General features: G+C 38.7%; 1 long non-coding RNA gene and 1 gene segment (V, D, J or C); both read right to left on the bottom strand.

Moving 5' to 3' along the window:
- Nucleotides 1-5,070: 5,070 nt before the first annotated feature.
- Nucleotides 5,071-8,245, bottom strand: LOC113134446 (uncharacterized). Its single transcript, XR_003296066.2, has 2 exons — nucleotides 7,907-8,245; nucleotides 5,071-6,787 (listed from the first exon to the last, which is right to left on the bottom strand). It is a non-coding gene; the product is annotated as an uncharacterized LOC113134446 (long non-coding RNA).
- Nucleotides 8,246-13,880: 5,635 nt separating this feature from the next.
- The window catches only part of LOC113134419 (M1-specific T cell receptor alpha chain-like), a 44,260-nt gene continuing 39,773 nt past the window's right edge, over nucleotides 13,881-18,367 (bottom strand). Inside the window, 4 exon segments of the C gene segment in view lie at nucleotides 13,881-14,171; nucleotides 15,346-15,453; nucleotides 15,544-15,579; nucleotides 15,783-15,974. Coding sequence covers nucleotides 14,170-14,171; nucleotides 15,346-15,453; nucleotides 15,544-15,579; nucleotides 15,783-15,974 — 338 coding nt within the window.

Below are 18,367 nucleotides of genomic sequence, written 5' to 3'. Positions count from 1 at the left end.
GGACAGTATGTTAGCACTCAACAGTTCAAACTTGGCACCTTGTATTACTCAAAAAAATTATCCAACCCATTTTACCAATAACAGTTAATGATGAGATGTACCTCATGTTGTTAGAGCCAGCAGTTAAGCAGAAGAGGTGGCATTTCAGTTAGTCACATAAGTAAAGCTGATTGCAAGCTCTGCATTGCTGCCTCGTTTCCATCAAGGATGATGAGGGGCGGTCAGATAAACACAGCACTGACGATGTTCGATACACAAAAACTACACCAGTAATGGAGAGATGAAATTCATCTAATGCTTGTTGAACAAGCAGAACACAAACATGCTCGGCAGTTAACTCACTTGGTCCTACGTTCGCACACCAAACCAGGGGTCACCAAACTTTCTCATCTCAAGACCCAAATGAAAAATTCGGTCTCTCCACTGGACTTAATACATCATATATTGTTAGAACATCTCAAACTCTAAGCTATCTGTATAAACTACATAATCTAAGATAAAGTACACAACAAACACAAAAAATTGTATATGAAACATTTATTGATTGTGGCTTTACTAGATCTTCTGTTAATGAACAGACCCCCTCAAACCACAGAGTTGGCTGTGCTCAGAGGAAGAGCACTAAAATAATCAGAACAAATCAAAGTGGAAGAAAACAACACTGATATTAAGATTCCAGTTAGATCATTCAGAGTAACATAACCAGTGTTCGTAGTAATATCCTGAATTATAAAAATTTGTTGAACTTCCTCTGTGTGCTAAAATACTTACAATATAAAAATATATATCTAATCCTGCAAAAATGACATTCCTGCATTAACATTATATAATAAACTTATTCTGTGAAAACACTACTTTCTGAGCTTGCACCCATTTTTATTTGCAATTTCAATGACCTCTAATGACGTTATGCACTCCTAAATGTGTTCTGAGCTGTTGACAATATTTACAACCTAAAATAGATTAGCAATCCTAAAAAGGTTACAAACTACTGTATCAGATATATTATGTTAGGAACTGTTACATAGGCTGCTGAAATTCAGTCAGAAACGTTTACTAACATAACTGGAATAATGGCAGTGAAAATTGTTAAGAGTTTAAATACTACATTGTTACTTGCATATAGCAAGTGATATTTCAGTTTGTCTTTTTTAATAAATTTGCAAAAATTTCTACATTTGTTTTTTTCTGTCAAGATGGTGTCCTGAGTGTACATTAAATAGTCACCCCCGGATCGGACCCGAGCCGATTTTTGTATGTCCTGATATGTCTCAAAAAGATCGTCGGAAAATGTGGATACAGTCTAATAAATTTTATGTCTGATAAAACCTTAGAGTCTCACGATTCAAATGACATAAAGCAATTTTGGATTGAATAATCACAGCGACTACAGTTTCTTAATATTTAACAAAAGTACAAATACAGTACAATACGCTGTTCCTTACCTTTCCGTCGCGTTAGTTCATATGTGTACTCAAATATGGAGTGTCGCATATCGTTTTGTTCGTTAGACTCCATAGAACAAAGTGCACCCATGTTTTAGTCCAAAAAGATGTAATATTGTACAGTAAATCCATAAATCCATCGTCGTCCTCATAAAAAGCCATAAACCGCTTCGTTTTACGGCTGTTTTGTCCGTTTATTCAATAAGGTTTGACATAGCAAGCTTCTGTGAATCACGAGGCCTCAATCAAACGTGTTTGCTATGTTTCACAGCGTCACTAACGGTAAAACCAATAGAATTCACATCCTCAGAGAAAATCCCAGTCAGGAGGCATATTCTGACAGGGGAATTAGCCAGTCAAATTGTTCGTAAATGGTGATTGATGCATCTTGTAGCCAATGATGAGACCTTTGCAACAATATATGGGAAGTCGAGCCAGATGACGCAACAGTGGGCTTTAACGCAGCCCCTCCTTACTGTAAATGTTGCCTTGACAACGCTGGTCAAGCAGCGCTCGACGCTAGAGGGGGAGGAGTCATGTTTCACATATTACAGCGCGCCGATAGAAAACTGGGAAGCGTTTGCTTCAAACGGCACCAAGGTCATTAATATAACTCTTAAAATGTAAGAACAACAGCTAGTTTTATTTAACTACGTGTTGTTCGGCCATTTGCAAAAAAGGGGGCGGGGTAGACAACAGGTTAATGAGAAATAAAATGAACTTTTTGATTTTGGCAAATGGCTGCAATGACACAAAGAGTGAAAAATTTAAAGGGGTCTGAATACTTTCCGTACCCACTGTATATTCAGTATTGGCAAGTACATAAGTGCATCTCTATCAGTATCTTTAACGGCTTTACTTTACAGCTTTCAATACTGTATTAAATGGTAAATCACCATCAGTGCAATATACTGTAGTCACTTTACCTGGTATTTATTTACGTATCCATCGATATCAATATACTATATATATATTGTACCCACGTATAGCTTTTGTAGCTTCTTAGCTTTAGCTAGAAGAAATCGTTCAGACGAAAAAGCTTTTTTGTGCAATTTAAAGACATCAAACCACATTACAGCCTTTAAGGCCAGTAACTCATAAACCTTTTTTAAAAAAATATACAACAGTATAGGTTCATTTTCTTACCTTACAGTCGTCTTAAGGGAAGAAGTCCAGCTTTAGCCTCCATCGGTTTAGCATAGCTGCTAACGTTAGCTAGCTAACATCGACTCACAATAGCATTAGTATTAGTTAGCTAACGTTACCCAGAACTAGCTAGTTCATGTGTTCTCTGATAGCAGAACTATTTTACAACATCACAGTATCAACGCAGTAACTGTCCAAACCCGTTATTTCGTCCAGAAGCGCGTTAACTACAGCACAGAAGTCTCAGCGTGCCAAAGCCGGTCAACTGCTCCGTTTGCATATTAATATATTTATAGCTGGACAGCCTCATCTCCCGAATCCTTCTTCCCGGTCTCCTCAGTCCGTGTTCCGCCGTCCGTGCATTTACCGCACACAGAAAGCCTGAAAAATGCCGCTTTTCACGGCGTCCACGCAGTCAGGCCACCGCCTTCACCGCGGTTACGGTATTTTGTCCGTCAGCGCCGTTAAGTTTCAAATGTGGCGCCTCTTTTTACCGCGATTTGAAAGTGCCGTAAAATGTGCCGTAAAATAACAAAGTTGGCGCAGGTTGCTGCAGTCTGCTTCATAAAGCAGAAGGAGCCAACGCAGCTGGACAAACTGATGCAAAAAGCTGGTTCAGTGACTGGAATTAGGCTGGACTCACTGGAGGCTGTGGTGGAGAGACAGAGGTAGAGACCATCCTGGAACACACTCATCAGAGAAGCAGCTGCAGTGGACGACTCACCTCACTGAGCTGCAGGACTGAACCATACAGGAGATCCTTCATCCCCACCGCCATCAGGCTCCACAGCACCTCAGCCAATGGCAGATGACTCACCAACATGATCATGAACATGACTTCCCCTCAGGGATTAGCAGTTTATCCTAACAACAATGAAGGAGAGAAAATAATATAATTGAATGCTACATTATTTATTATATAAACACAGCAACATAGACATTTTTAGTTAGAGCCAGCCCAATAGAATGACTTTGACACATGTCTAACAATATACAGAACTTGCTGCTATAAAGTGATTCATGGTTTGTTCATACTTTTGCAAAGAATAAACAGAGAGCCTCCCAAATCACATGATGGAGAATGGGTTTCATCCAGGACTGTGTAACAGTTCCTGACAAAATCCAAAAGGTGGCGATAGTGTCACTTGAAAAATTAAATTTGCCATACTGCAAATACAGGTCATATGGCTCAGTCAGGGTCATTTCTATCATTATTCTTTATTTTGACTTTCTCTGAAATTGTGAAAGACAGAAGAATGAGGGGAAGCTTAGCTGGACTACCATGACACAGGGTGGCTAACAGTCCCAAGTATTTAAAGTTCAGTTTTGAGGTATTTGTACTTTACCTGAGAATTTTATGACTCTAAAGCTGTGGTTCCCAAATGGTGCAATGAAACAAGTCCAGGTGTGCTGTGAGATGTTTTGGCAATCACACATCATTTTGTTAAATGTTTCATGATTAAAATAAAGATTTGTCAATTTTTGTCATAATAAATAAAAATGTTTATATAATGATAATGAAGAGTAATGACACATAGTATTGCACAGATATGAATACAGGTGTGTCTGAAGATTTGGCTTTTCCTCCAGTGCCTTAAAAACCACTAATGTGCTTATTTTAGGAGCCAGGCCTGTTCTCAGAGAGTCTCCTGTTTGGTCCCAGTGCAGAGGAGCCGCTGTGAGTAACATAAAGTCAAGCAGTCACTGGTGTTTCAGCCCAGATATAAGTCTATTTCAGCTGCGCAATGATATTTAATGTGTCTCCTTATTCCCAAGCAGCCCAACAGCCACTCAGCCTCCATGAAGCCATCACAACACCAAGACTCTCAGTGCTACCACAGCACAATATCTGATATTTGCTGTAACAGGAATTTTCTTTGAAAGAATTTTAAATAACTTTCTTGTGAGACCACCTGTAAAACAAACATCATTAGGACTACCATGATAATTCTTATGTGTCAACAGGGATATTTAGGCCAAGTCTCAGTATGTTTTATATCGTTTTAATAAATTTTCACCTCACACTTATTTGTTTTCCTTCATTTAACATTTAACATGAGAATTATCTGCCTGGTGCTGATTTGTATTGCCAAAAAGAAAAAAACAACAAGCCTCTATCATATGGTAGAAAGTAGTGTACCTGCTTCCTTCAGGATGTGTTGATTAACAGTTCACAAGAAAACCCACATGGTGGTGCTGGTGTCACATCAAAAAACCAAACAAAGAGTTTACATTGTGCCCCCTACTGGACTTGAGTTGAACTCGGTCTAACAGCAGACTCATTGCAGCTTCAGCTTATTTCTGATGAGCTGTAACCTGCTAAACTCTGAATGTGCATTTTACAGGATACAGTTTGTTGTGAAATGAGCTCTCCATCATCTTATATTATCTGAGCTATGATTGATAATAAGAGTCTATAATTGTATCCTGACAGAGGCAAAGAAATCAATAAACATAAAAAACACACAACTAAATATTGTAGCTCTCAAAGGTTCATTTAATTTACAACAGATGGTAACTGGAAAATTTGAGTTTTAATTTTACATGATAAAAAATCTAATCAATTGCAAAAGATTCTCTTTCCAAACCTCCATGCTCCAGACCCTGACCTCTGACCTCTGATGTTCCTGTTGCTCTGAGAAGACAACAGATCAGTTTAAATTAAAAAAAACAAAAACAAAATTTATTTATTGGTATCTAATACACATTAATGACAAGTATGTTTTCCCAGAGTAGAGGAAATCAATATAGATATCTACTCCAATGTACATGAGGCCTAAAGTGACAAGTACAAAGGCCAAATGTTGTTAGAGCATTATATGATAATAAACATACAGTGAATGACCATAAAAATATAAGCACCAAAGGTGAAAACATCTTAATGGTAAATATATAATTAAAAACTTTCCATTATGATGAGCAGTAGTTGTGTTATTTATTATGTTTTACTCAGTTTTAATCAAATATACACTATATGTCCCAAAGTATGTGGACACTGCAGTATACTCAGGTCTGGGTGTGATTCTCTGAGACCTAAGGAGGGAAATCTTAATTTTCTGCCATTTTAGAAAGCAACACTGTTCATTCAGGCACTGGGTTCATATGACTTGATTCCCATACTGATCCATTTGTTGTTGAGTGTTGTAGTGTTCAGTGTTGACTTGGACTGAGGATCAGTCTTTCTGTCAAGAACCTATAAGCTGACTACGTCCTTTAGAATGAGCTCACACAACAGAACCTGAAGAATGTCTTCAGCAAACACCGGATGTGGCCTCAGCTCAGCCAACCCTCTTCTTCCTTTGAGTCAGTAGGTTACTATTACACACACCAAGATAAGACAAAGCCTTGACACTAATAAAGAGCTAAATGACACAAAGCACCTTCAGACACAAACGGTTTTCCCAGGTTGCTTTGGATGAGTCTGACAGGCCTGCACAGAATCCTGGCTTCAACTCAATCCAGCAAGACCCGTGTCTCATCACCAGCACCAGTCCTGGACCTCACAGAAGCTCTGGTGTCTGAATCATCAATAACGCAATTAAAAATGATTTTAAGTAGATTATTGCTTTGCTTTATAAACATGTTTCAGATGTGACCTGGAAATATAATATGAAAAATTGAAAAATGAAAAATGTACTTGTATGTTTGGCAGTATTTAACTATTATTTATGCTGATGTACTAACTGGTTTCTATCAGACTGTAATGCAGCTGTTTATAATATATTTACTGTATTAGTCACAAGCTCCAACTCCTCCTGTGGATGCCTAGACCTGGAAAAATCATATAAAATATCTATATAACATTTAAACACTTAAACATATTCTTTTTCATTTACTTACAATCCACAGTTGGAAACATTTATTGATGGTTGTATAGTGGTGATAGATTCTAAATGGAGACTGGTAGAGAACAGCATTACCATATCTTTTATGTGTCCTATTATTCATTTGTGTCTTTATATTACTATTGATTCTTATTGTTACAAAGTTCCTGGAAGTTTAAAAACCTTTCAGCTGCACATTTTTCCACCTCTTGTGTTGGAAACATTGTGAGGTCGTGTTTTTGTTCTTCTTTGCTGCTGACGGATGTTTGTGAGTGTCTGACCTGACCTCAGAGCCTCACTCTGCTGCAGCCTTGTTTCTTCCTCCTTTAACCTCATGCACAGCGTGCTGCACTCTTCCTGTCAGCGGTGAAGCTGCAGAAAACAACAAACAAAACCAACAAACAAGCAAATGTTGTTCCATTGTGGTTGGAGGTTGGTACAGAATCATCTGGTTTCTGTCACAGCAGACCACACAGAGCTACGGCTAAATCCAGGTCAGACTCTATGTCGATGATGACGTTTTTGAAATCTCTAAACATTTGTAGATTTTAACATTAGAAGCAAATGGTGAAATAAAGTTAAATAAAAATATTACATCCCACAGTGTTTATTACTGTACACGACTTTCAGAATGTAGGCCAGGCCACAGACCCCCAGGGGATCCACAGTCCTCAACTTCCCTGTATGTCAGGTTCTTTTTAAAGATTTGGTTCACTGCTAATTTGTTTGGAATTAGTACCATGATATAGAATATCAGTTTATACTGTGCCCATATGGTGCATTTTACTAAATAGCACAGAAAAACCAGCAGCAGGTACTTTTCTAAGCAGAGGAGTCCAAGCTGGTTTCCAGGTTTCTCTGACAAATCAAGCTGCAAAGAAGCTGCCCGTGATACATAACAACAACTACAATAATAATAATAATAATAATATTAATACTAATAGGGCCCAACAGCAAATTCTGGGCCACCAGACATGTTAAACTGACTTCAACATGAACCTAAGAAAAATATTGAAGAGGCAGAAAATATCAGCATGTGTGTGCTATTATCTATAGTAACTACACAACAGGAAGTGATTCAAAGAGCCAGGATTTATAAAAAAAAAAACAACAAAAACATAAAGATTAGAATAAGTCTGAAATCCATGTTCATTTGATTAAATTCAGGATTTACAACATGCACAATATGAGCCCTACACAAACAGAACAATAAGTATTATATCTTAATTTCAATAATTCAGTTGACTCCTACTTTTTACTGCTCTACATTATTGTCATTTATGAATTTATTATTATTATCATTATTATTATTATTATTATTATTAGTTATTAAGTCACTTGTCTGTCCGGTCTTACAACCTGTTTTGTCAAAATGAAAATGAATCTGCAGTGTAAACACAATGTAGACATGCTAATATAGATAAATGAACATGTGCTGGTAACTATTATTTTCCCATTAATTATTTTTTATATAATTATTGTTCATCTTACCATATCCGAGGCCACACAGCCTGATAAACTACCACGTCTGTGTCTGTGAGAAGGAAATTCAAAGGACTGAGAGCAGACCAACAAAGCCCAACAAACAGGAATCAGTGGACGACTGGATTCTCACTCTGCTGAAAGTTGCCTGCCACTTGTTTTGTTCTCACTCCTTTTGTCGCTGAGTTCTCACTATATTGTCTGTTTCTATTTTAGTTTCTTTTTTAAAACTTTACTAGAAAGAACATGAGCCCATTCTAAGAAATACAGATAAATAAAATGTGCGAATCAGAAAAGAAATTCCTAAGTGATAATGACAAAGTGTCCTGATAGAAGACAGACTGAAAGTGCAACAAATGAATGAATTTCTTCGTGGTCAAATATTTTCGGTACCTGTCTATAACGTAAAAGGTCTGAAACTTTGGAAAGAAACGGGTTCAACACGTAATATTTTTAACCAAATATTTGTTATTTTGCCTTAGATTGTTTCTTATTTGTTTTTGCTTGAATTTACTCTGTGTGTAGTCTAAAAGAAAAACCACATCCTATCAGCAGTAATGTTAAGCACATAAACACTGACCGAAAATGAACACGGTAACTGGGGAGCTTTAAACAATGACACAAAAATAAAAATCCAGAAAATACAAAACTGAACGGGAAATTTTTTGAGGGCAGAATGTTTGGGGGTCTTCTGGTGGCCCCTTGGCCCCTGAGCAGGTGTTTGTGTGTCCACCTGCTTCTGTAAGTTACACCTGAATATTTAAACTCATGTTTGTCACACAGGAGCAGCTGCAGCTGGGTTATATTTAGGCGTCTGGCGTCCTTTCTCACGCTGGTTCTAAGGCCACACCTGATGATGCATCTTCATCTCAGCACCGCCTGGCCTCGATTTCCCCGCCCACACATACTTCCTGTCCCAGCAGGCTTTGAGGCAGAAACCGCCAGCGCCTCCGTCTGTGACGTCTTCGTGCAGCTCGACACATCGTGCCACCACATCCTGTGGAAACAGTGAGGCAGAAGATTTTCCAGCAGCAGCAGCAGCCAATCAGGTTGCAGATACAGACACCTACGCAGAATTGCAACTCATCATTTAAACATTTCAAAAAGAAGTTCATTTAATCTTTATATTTAATCTATATATGGTTTTTAAAATGTAACTTCAGTTTATGCTCATGTAAGAATATGTAAGTTACATTAGCAAAAAAAACTTCTGTATTTTAAAAAACTCTCCAGCTTAAATAGTTTCAGTCCAGAAACAACTGTGACGCCTTCTTCTACTATTCTATTTTGTGATTTGAACATGAAAATACGTAGAAACTAAAGTCGCCCATAGTGTTTTCACTTTCAGCTGAACACAGTGAAGGTTTCATACATTTCTGCACCAGTCAAATCCAAATACACATGAAGACAGAGCTTAGCTATAACATAAGTCTAGAAGGTTAATCCCACACTGTTTCACATTCATAGATAAATTAAGTTAGAAGACAGTTCTGAGAGTAATTGTCGGAGGTGTTTTCATCACTTCAGTCAGTAATTTGTGGTTAACAGTGTCACACCATGTTCACGAATGTGCTGCTCTGTCTGCTGCTTCCAGTCTTTCAGCGTTTCCACAGCAAACTGTGAAAACCATCTGTATTTGTTAGCCATACACACAGCTCTACATGAGTATGACTGTTTATAACGAAACAAACTCCACAGACATCAGAGCTGGTACCAACTGGATGATGACCATGGACTGAAAGCTTCCTCCTCACAGCTCATAAAGCATCAGAGCTAATTCCACACAGACATTATTTTAATAAACTTCAAAAAGTAACTTTGAACCTGCACAAAAGCTGAAGACTAAACTTGGTGCAGCTGTGAAATGACATTAATAATAATCATGAGCGGTTATGAGCCTCCAGCATCACTGCTGGTTCAAAGTCTCCTCCCAAAGCACTTTAGGGCATTTGGAGTGTTTTTGACTTGAACTGGGACAGAACCTGGGCTGGGACCGATAATACATGTTACCATTTAATATTTTAAACAAAAAGAAATTATGCAACACTATGTTAATCATTCTGCAGCTCTGGCCTCACACTGCCAATAAACCAACTGCAAACCTTTTTTTACCTTGGCCTAATGAAAACTGATGCTGTTGGACCTGGCCTAAGAGTCCTGAACAGCAGCAGGTGACACAGTACACATGAAGTCGACCGACAGTCTGGTCCCTGCACTGGTTCCTCTAAAAACCCAAAGCCTGTTATATTGTTATATACTATAACAATATTGACAAATCACTCCAATATCTTAGTTTTATTGAACACACACAGTCTGGGACAGTGCCAGTGGAAAACAGGTGGAGTGGAAGTGGCTCTCACACACACACACACACACACACACACACAGCTGTGCTTTCAGTCTGTGGTTTCCATCGTTTCCATTCAGTCTGGTTGTACAAACTGGAAGTGATGACACACATTCAGTGATCAGCCAACAGAATCTGTAAGTGTGAACTACAAACATGCATCGATCTGTGTCTCCTTCAGGAGGAAATACACCGACTAACAGAAGTGTCCTCCTCCATGGTCAGTGATGGTGCGTTCGGCTGGGATAACACAGATCCCAGTTTGCTTCTTGTTTCTGAGACGTGACATGTTGACACAGTCTTATCTTTGCTGGTCACAGGACTGGAAAGGCTCAGAACACAGTATGTTCCATAACTACACTGCTCCAGCAAACCTGTGACCCCCCAGGAGCTGAGCTGGGCTGAGAATCATGTTTTCTTTGTCTCTGTGTTTGAACTGTGCTGTAGAACTGAAGCTGCCTCGTTGTGGTCTAGTGGCCAAATGTCCAAATGAAATCCCTCTTTCTACAAATGAAGTCTGGTGCTACTGAGCGTGCTCTGCACATCAGGCCTGAATCATGTACAGCCTGATAAATCATCAGAGCAACTTCCATAGGAATAAACTGACAAGTGTAAAATGTCTCCAAACTGACGTGGGAAGCTCCTCTCCTGTTGAACTCTGACCTTTCCTCTCACCTTAACCAAAGCGTCTTTGTGCCCTAAAGCAAACTCGACCTCTGTGCTGCAGGAATGTACTGTTGACCTCAAAAATCTGAACAGACATAAATGTAGTTTCCAGGACTTCAAGTTAAAATCTTAATGTACCGTGATACAGTGACAGTTCATTTCCAGTTTGCTGCCATCACATGTTCAACACAACACTGTCACTATGACAAAGAGTTTAAAATAAACACTGTATTTTACTTTACTGTTGAGATTAAAATGTTTTTTTTAAATGTTTTTAGTTTCAAGGTCTGAAAGTCACATTGGTCCTGACAGAAACTGTTGAGCTCTGTGCAGCAAACAAACAGGAAACCACAGAGAATCGCAGCTCGCTGCAGCGTGAGCAGCTCTGCTGATCACAACCACTGATTACTGCTGTGTCTGATCTGTGCCCTTCTTATCCGTGGTTAACATCAGCAGCATGGGCTCAGCACAAACAACAGAACAACAACCTAATAAAGTACAGAAACCAGAACAGAAACACTTACATCTGTATAACAAACAGCTCTTCTTCTGAGAACCTGCCTACTTGTTAAAGGAAATTATTTCAACACGGAAACTTTGATCATTTCCTCCAAAAAAATTCAGCTTTTCCCTTTAAATGAACAGTTTTCATTTCTCATGTGTCTCGTCTGTGCAGATTTACTGTTTTCAACAGGATCAATAATGGCTCCATTTGATCATTAACAGCCTAAGAAAGCCCCAAATTATTTCTCTTGCAGACAGAAGCTCCTGAAAAAACAACTGCAGGAGACCAGATAAGACCAGATGAGGCCAGATGAGACCAGATGAGACCAAATGAGACCAGATGAGACCACTTGAGACCATTTGAGACCATTTGAGACCAGATGAGACTATTTGAGACTATTTGAGACCAGATGAGACCAGATGAGATCACATAAACAACAAACTAAACTGAGTCAAATAATGTCACGTCAAATAACAAAAATAATATTAGGTCACAAGAAGCAGCTCACACTTACATCATATATATATATATATATATATATATATATAATATAAAAATAAGTTTTTGTTTTGGTCCAGGGATGGACCATAGTCTATTTAGAAAGTTTATTTACTTCCTGTTAGGCTCAGGTGGCTTCAGGTAACTTGGGCTTAATTATAGTTAATGAGTCCAACCTGCTTTCTATTAGCCTCAGGCCCAAATTCTATACATACGGGCCTTTTGCTTTGTTTGGTGCTGGATTATTATTCCTATTCCTTTCATCCCTGCCTTGGTCTATGGTTCATGTACACACATCATACAGATATTGCATGTGTGTCCTCGGCGTGCTTGCCTGAAAACACTGTGTGGACCCTAACCCAGTGTGTCTTTTGTTTCACTTTTCCTTCACCTGAGATTTTCCTGCTACCGTCACTATTCAGTTAACCCTGTCTTCAGTTAATGAAATAATAAAAAAAGAGAAAAGCCTTGGTCTGCACTTGGGTCCAGTCTCCCTCAGACAGTTTTAATGTCCAGTGGAATCTGTAAAGTGTATACACTTCCTGTACGTGATACTAAACACACTGGTTTCTCTGTGCTAGAGTTTCAAAAGCGACTAAAGCATCTTTAATCACTTTTTACAGCAGGGCCACATCACAGAACATCTTTTTACATAAGTCACAGGTGCAGATGTTTATTTTACCTTATTTGGCCATTTCTTCCAAACACTGACACACAAACCAAAGGAACCAGCCGCCATATAAAAATATTTGTTTGATTCACTTCACTACAACTTAATGTTATTAGTTTCACCTCATGCTAAAAATTCTAACAGTTAATAAAATTCATTCCACATTACGGGATTATGTCTCCAACCCAGACTTGCATCTATAATGTTCTTGTTACGCCGATGACACAGGCTTGTTTGCCCGAGATGTTTATCAGACTGACGTTACTGAAACTGAGATCATTTAGCTTGTTGTGTTCATGACAGGAAACTGACTGCGACAACAACTCGATGCAGCTTCTTTTGTGCTTTGTGTTTCGTTACAGGACACAACAGAGTCACTGCCTGATGAGATAATATACCTGATCATCTTGATGAGAATTAGAAATTAATTAAATACAAATATGGAATAAATAGTAAATATACAATACATAGACTAAACTCAAAGGTTCATAGCTACGCTGGGAGAAAAACGTGCAGCAGCATTACACACTGTGCATGATCTGCACCGACGACTAGAGTCTGTACAAGAACTAGCACATTCTTACATTTCGACTAAAGGTGGACTACAGCTGGACTACAGCTGGACTACAGGTGGACTACAGGTGGACTCCCTCCCTGTCTGGACTGTCAACTATTAAACTGCCAAAAACCTTGAAAAACTGCGTGTGTGCCAATGAATGGAAATGTTACAGTAGGTGTGAATAAACCATCAGTTTAGTTCCTGTCACCCTAACCAGTCCAATGCAGCCCCGATGAGGCAGATTAACCCAGATCTGGTTATTGCATCATGAGTATTTAAATTTATGTGATAAAATTAGTGTCAGGGTCACAGCAGCAGGTTAATCCTTGTGTTTCAACGCACATTTACACCATGTGCAGTATATTGGAAGATTGTTTCTGCCAGTGTTTCTCCTCTGACGTTTTGTTATGAGTCATGATCAGGATTCAGATGCTCGGCCCTTTTATCCAAATTTGCTGTAAAACCTGTTTTTTAAACCTTTAATTTGTCTTTGATGTGTAAAGCAGAGACGTCATCACAGGTCTAACTGTGTTTGACCTTTACCTGTGAGGAGCTTTTGGACAAACAGGGAAAATATATTTTTGCTTATTCATTTATTACATTTTCATTGAATCTTGTTTTTGGCCATTTTAGTGTTTTTATCATCAAATGTTCGAGTCCAGTTTGTATCAGTTATCACTTAAACACTTTTCTGTTTGTTGTAATTATTATTTCTACAAATTCAGTCAGAGACGCATGAATTTTAACAAACAGTCGTTCAGTTTCCAGTTTTTATTGAAACAACGTAAAGAGAAAATGTCAAACAGCTGATCTATGTACACAGGCAGCACAGGAATAGTAAATACACGACATGATTAACACCACGTGTGTCACATGATAACATCAGGGTGATTGACAGGTGACTGGATATTTATACATGTTATTATACATGACAGACGTATGAGATGGAAGCAGAAATAAAGCTGAGCCCCAACTAGATGTTTCAGCAAAGTTCTTCATCTTTTCTTCTGGTGAAGTTCTGCCAGGTTCCTGAAAAAGAAAACACAACAAGAACTTTAATGAACGGGACCTGAGTCATGTTTACTATGAGTTACAGACAAAGATCTGCTGAGTCTGCAGGAATCAGTGTGAATCTGTTTTAGGAAGCTCTATCTAAAGTCTAATCTAGAAAAATATAGTAAAGCTCCTCTGGACCAAAGTGTCTTTTGTTTGACGTCAGACCGAACGAGAAATGACAGACGCAGCTTTCTAACAGCATCCAGAGCAAATGAACCATCTAAGCCTTCAAAGTCCATCAGAGCAAACATCAGCGTGAGCTAAGACAGAACTATTTAATCCGCCAACTGTACTAAGCACAAAAGGATCAGATCTGCTGGACTTTCACAAGACACACACTGGGAAGGAAAACTTCACGTTCACCTTGGCTTTGATCTTCAGGATAGATGAGATTTGTTTTATGTCTCGGGGGCGATGTCGCATAAAATTCTGTCTCCATGTGTCCTTCCACTGTACCGTCAATCAGAAATCACGTCCATAACCTGTCGCCTACAGTTATTTAGCATTAACATATATGGTGCGTGGGAAAGGCTTAAATTGTGCTTTCCACAACCCTCAGGTCCTTTTATACCCGCTCACCTCCAGATCCCTAAAACAAAATCATTTCACACTTGCTGCATGAGAAAACAATCCCGTCTGTCCTAAGTGCATTTAGCAAAGCAAAGTGAAACGTTAGAGGAGACACTGTGGAGGAAGTGCTCCCATCTCACAGCCCTCAATGTTAAACTTTTCCTTAAACTTCCCCTGAGCAGAAATCTGACGTCTGAGCGATCATCCAAAACTTCCTGCTGATAGTCAACAAACTGCCAAAGAAAAAGTGTTTTAAAAGACACGCTTTATAAGATTTTCCTCCTTTTGGTAACGTTAGATAAATCTACTCTTAACTGAACTGCACAATTTCTGAAGATGTTTCACATTAAAAGTCTGCCAGGAAATGAAGGAATTGTGTCATTTGAATTTTAATTTGAAAAAGCCGCACAGGAAGTTGACTGAAGTTTCTATTATTTCTCCAGTAATTTATTCTTTGAAAAACGCAGTTTGAGTTTATATCCAGAAAATGAAGCAGACTAAAGGTTTAAACCAAAGCGAATCAGAAACAAAGGCCTGTGTTGAGTCCAAACTGGTCTGTGTGTGGTTTCGTACTCACACTGACTGAGCCACATCCGCAGCGTCATCAGGACGTTGAAGACGATGGTTTTGAGGAAGATCAACCTGAGGCCCATTACGATCACGAACGTCATGTTCACCTTCGAATCTGCAAAACCACATCAGGAAAACTCAGTCAGGACCAAAGGGCTTTTCATTAAACCTTCAAAAAGATGGTCCAAAGAAATTGATGACAAACCTGGTTCCCAGTCGTTGCTGCACTCAGGAGTTTCTTCTGAAAAACATCAGACACAACAGACGCTCATTAGCTTTGACACAGAAAACATGGTCAGCCTGTTTTGTTTTCCACTACATGTTTTTATTTAAGGTTTTAATTTGGGTCGATTCCCATTTAAGTCCCAGGATTTTCCATCAATTATTAATCAATTATTACTTATGATATTTGTAAATGGTCAGTAAGGTTCGACTCAAACGTACCTCCTCCACACATGTCGTTGGAAGAAGATAAGAAGGACACCTGGTTGTACACAGAGTCATCTGAAATTCGAACTGGCAGCGTCTGGTTTGACATATGATCTTTGGTGGCGTTCAATCTGGTGAAACCAGTGGCCAGGCATAGCTGGATGTCATTATCTCCCACTTCGTAGTAGAACGGTGGGTGCTCATCCTCTGCAAAACACAACAGAACAACAGGTCAATAACACATGAATCATGTTCAGGCATTTTCAACATGACTCTTCATCCACTGTTTCTGTTTGAGCTGAAGAAAACTGAGACAATCAAACAGCATCAAACCAAAATCCAAAGACGTCGACGTCACTCAGACACACAGTGACTGAGACCTGCTCCAAAAACTCAGCTGCAGCAGTGTAGTGGCAATAGTCCGAATAATCATGTATCCATCGTCAGACGTCGAGTTAGTCACAGTTTTTCTCATGACAACGTGAAAACAGCAGATTAGAAATGAACTTTGATTCCTCTGACTTTACAAAAGTTAAGTTTTCTTATTAAGATACTTATTACACGTGGGTCTGTGAGCGTTTTGATCCTGATCCAAACAGGATTTTGTTGCTGTCAGAAACTCAGTTTATCATGTTAAAGTCAGGAACAGAAATAAAAGAAACTGGACCTCGTGTTGGTCTGAAGTCGCTGACAATGTGTGAAGGTTGAAATGTGTCGCACGTTGTTGTGTTGTTGGACAAATATTGTCCACTACACTAATGACGTGTTGTAATTTAGATCTGTCAGTAAAACGACTAAAGTTCAGCCTCACACTTGGTAACATGATGTTTAATCTAATTCTGTCTATTGTCGCTGAGTTTTAAATAACATGTAATTTTAGCCCTTTGATTTTATTATAATTCAGATTTTTAATTTAAATTATTTTGACTAATTGGCTCTGAAGCTGAAAAGCTCTAATTCACTAATAACAACATGAATAAAGTTATGAAGTTAATAATAAACAGGTCTTTATGATCAACCAGCCTCTGTTTTTGCCAACTTGTTCCACATTAACGTGTCTATTAGAACCTTTTGATGAGTCCGGTTCTGTCACAACATTAAGTTGTAAAATTCGTGTAATTTTCCTGTTTAAAACTTTCTGATTCAGCATGAAAAGACACGTACTGGATAGAACCATCAGTCCGATTCCAGATCCAAACACCATCCTGAAGTTGTTATTCACACAGGAACTAAACCAGGTACAAATACCAGGTCCTCAAAAACCAGGTCCTCAACACAAAGCGCTCATTGAAGTAATTGAAGTTAACACAGTCCTGCAACATTGACTCTGAATAAGTTAGTTTTCTTACATTTACATTTGATCTAATCATTTTATGATCATAAACTTGCTGTTTTCTACCTGAAGTTTACTTCCAGCACCAAAGATGAGTTTGTTTGCTCCGAACTGTGTCACACGTCGTCGTGTTGTTGGACAAATACCTCAACATGTTTGGTTTGCTCTGTTTCTACAGGTGATATGAAATATTGACCTCAGTCTATTGAAAGCTGACACTTACTTGTCTCGACACTGAGTTTAGTCCCAGAGCCAAACACAGTCCTGACGTTGTTATTCACACACTGTGTGAAGTGGCAGCAAAAACAGCAGCAATGAAAACACACACGTCTCTAAACATTAAAGCAGAGTTAGGCTGTTGTTTCTGCAGGACGTCTTTGTCTTGTTCTTCTCTTTAACTTCTGTTTCCACAGTCACTTCACTATAATTACGACTTTGGTACAAACAAAGATGTGAAATACGTCATTTTTGTTTTGGTGTGTCGGCCATATGTTGCTGCTGTTTATGATACAGCTACTTACAAATAAAACCCTAATTAAACACATAACGAAGTGCGATTTCAACAAGTTCTGCCTCCGACGTAATTAGGACTAACTGTCTTTCAGGTAAATAATAATAAAACATCAGGACTCACTCAGCCGCACGTTTAACGTGATCCCAGAGCCAAACAACATTTTCCAGTCACTTGTCACACAGAAGTTCAGTCCTCCACAAAAACACATCTCCACCTTTCCCTGCAGGTTCATTGTCACAGTTTATCAAATCACTGTTTATCAAACCGTCTCTGCTGAATTCATTTTTAAGATTATTCTTCACAGGAAGAAATGTCATGTGTTGCTGGGTGATAGTAATAAACGATGCGGCGTAAACACGTCAGGGAAACATGAGAAAAGTATTTATTTAAGAGCTTTTCTATGTTTCTGTGAACGTTCTGCAGATTTTGACGCACAGTGGATCTATGGGTCTGGTGTTGGTTTCACATTAACCCTCTAAAGTCTGCAAGTTAATAGTTTCAACTGCTTAATGAAGTGAAACAGGACTCACTTGTTTCTACTGAGACACGAATCCCTGATCCAAACTGGATCTTCTGGAGTCCACTCTGAGTCACACATCAGAAAGTGCTTTAACCAAAACCTGCTTTGACCATGAAGCTCTGACTGAGTCTGTCTCCTGTTTAGTCAATAACCAAACAAATATCCCAACAAATAAATATCCTGCTGACACAGAGACAATAATAAAATTATCAACTGTCCAAACTGCCAGTTTG

The sequence above is a fragment of the Mastacembelus armatus genome, chromosome 17 (genome assembly GCF_900324485.2).
Source record: "Mastacembelus armatus chromosome 17, fMasArm1.2, whole genome shotgun sequence".
Classification (NCBI taxonomy): domain Eukaryota; kingdom Metazoa; phylum Chordata; class Actinopteri; order Synbranchiformes; family Mastacembelidae; genus Mastacembelus; species Mastacembelus armatus.
This window is presented reverse-complemented; position numbering and strand designations above follow the sequence as displayed.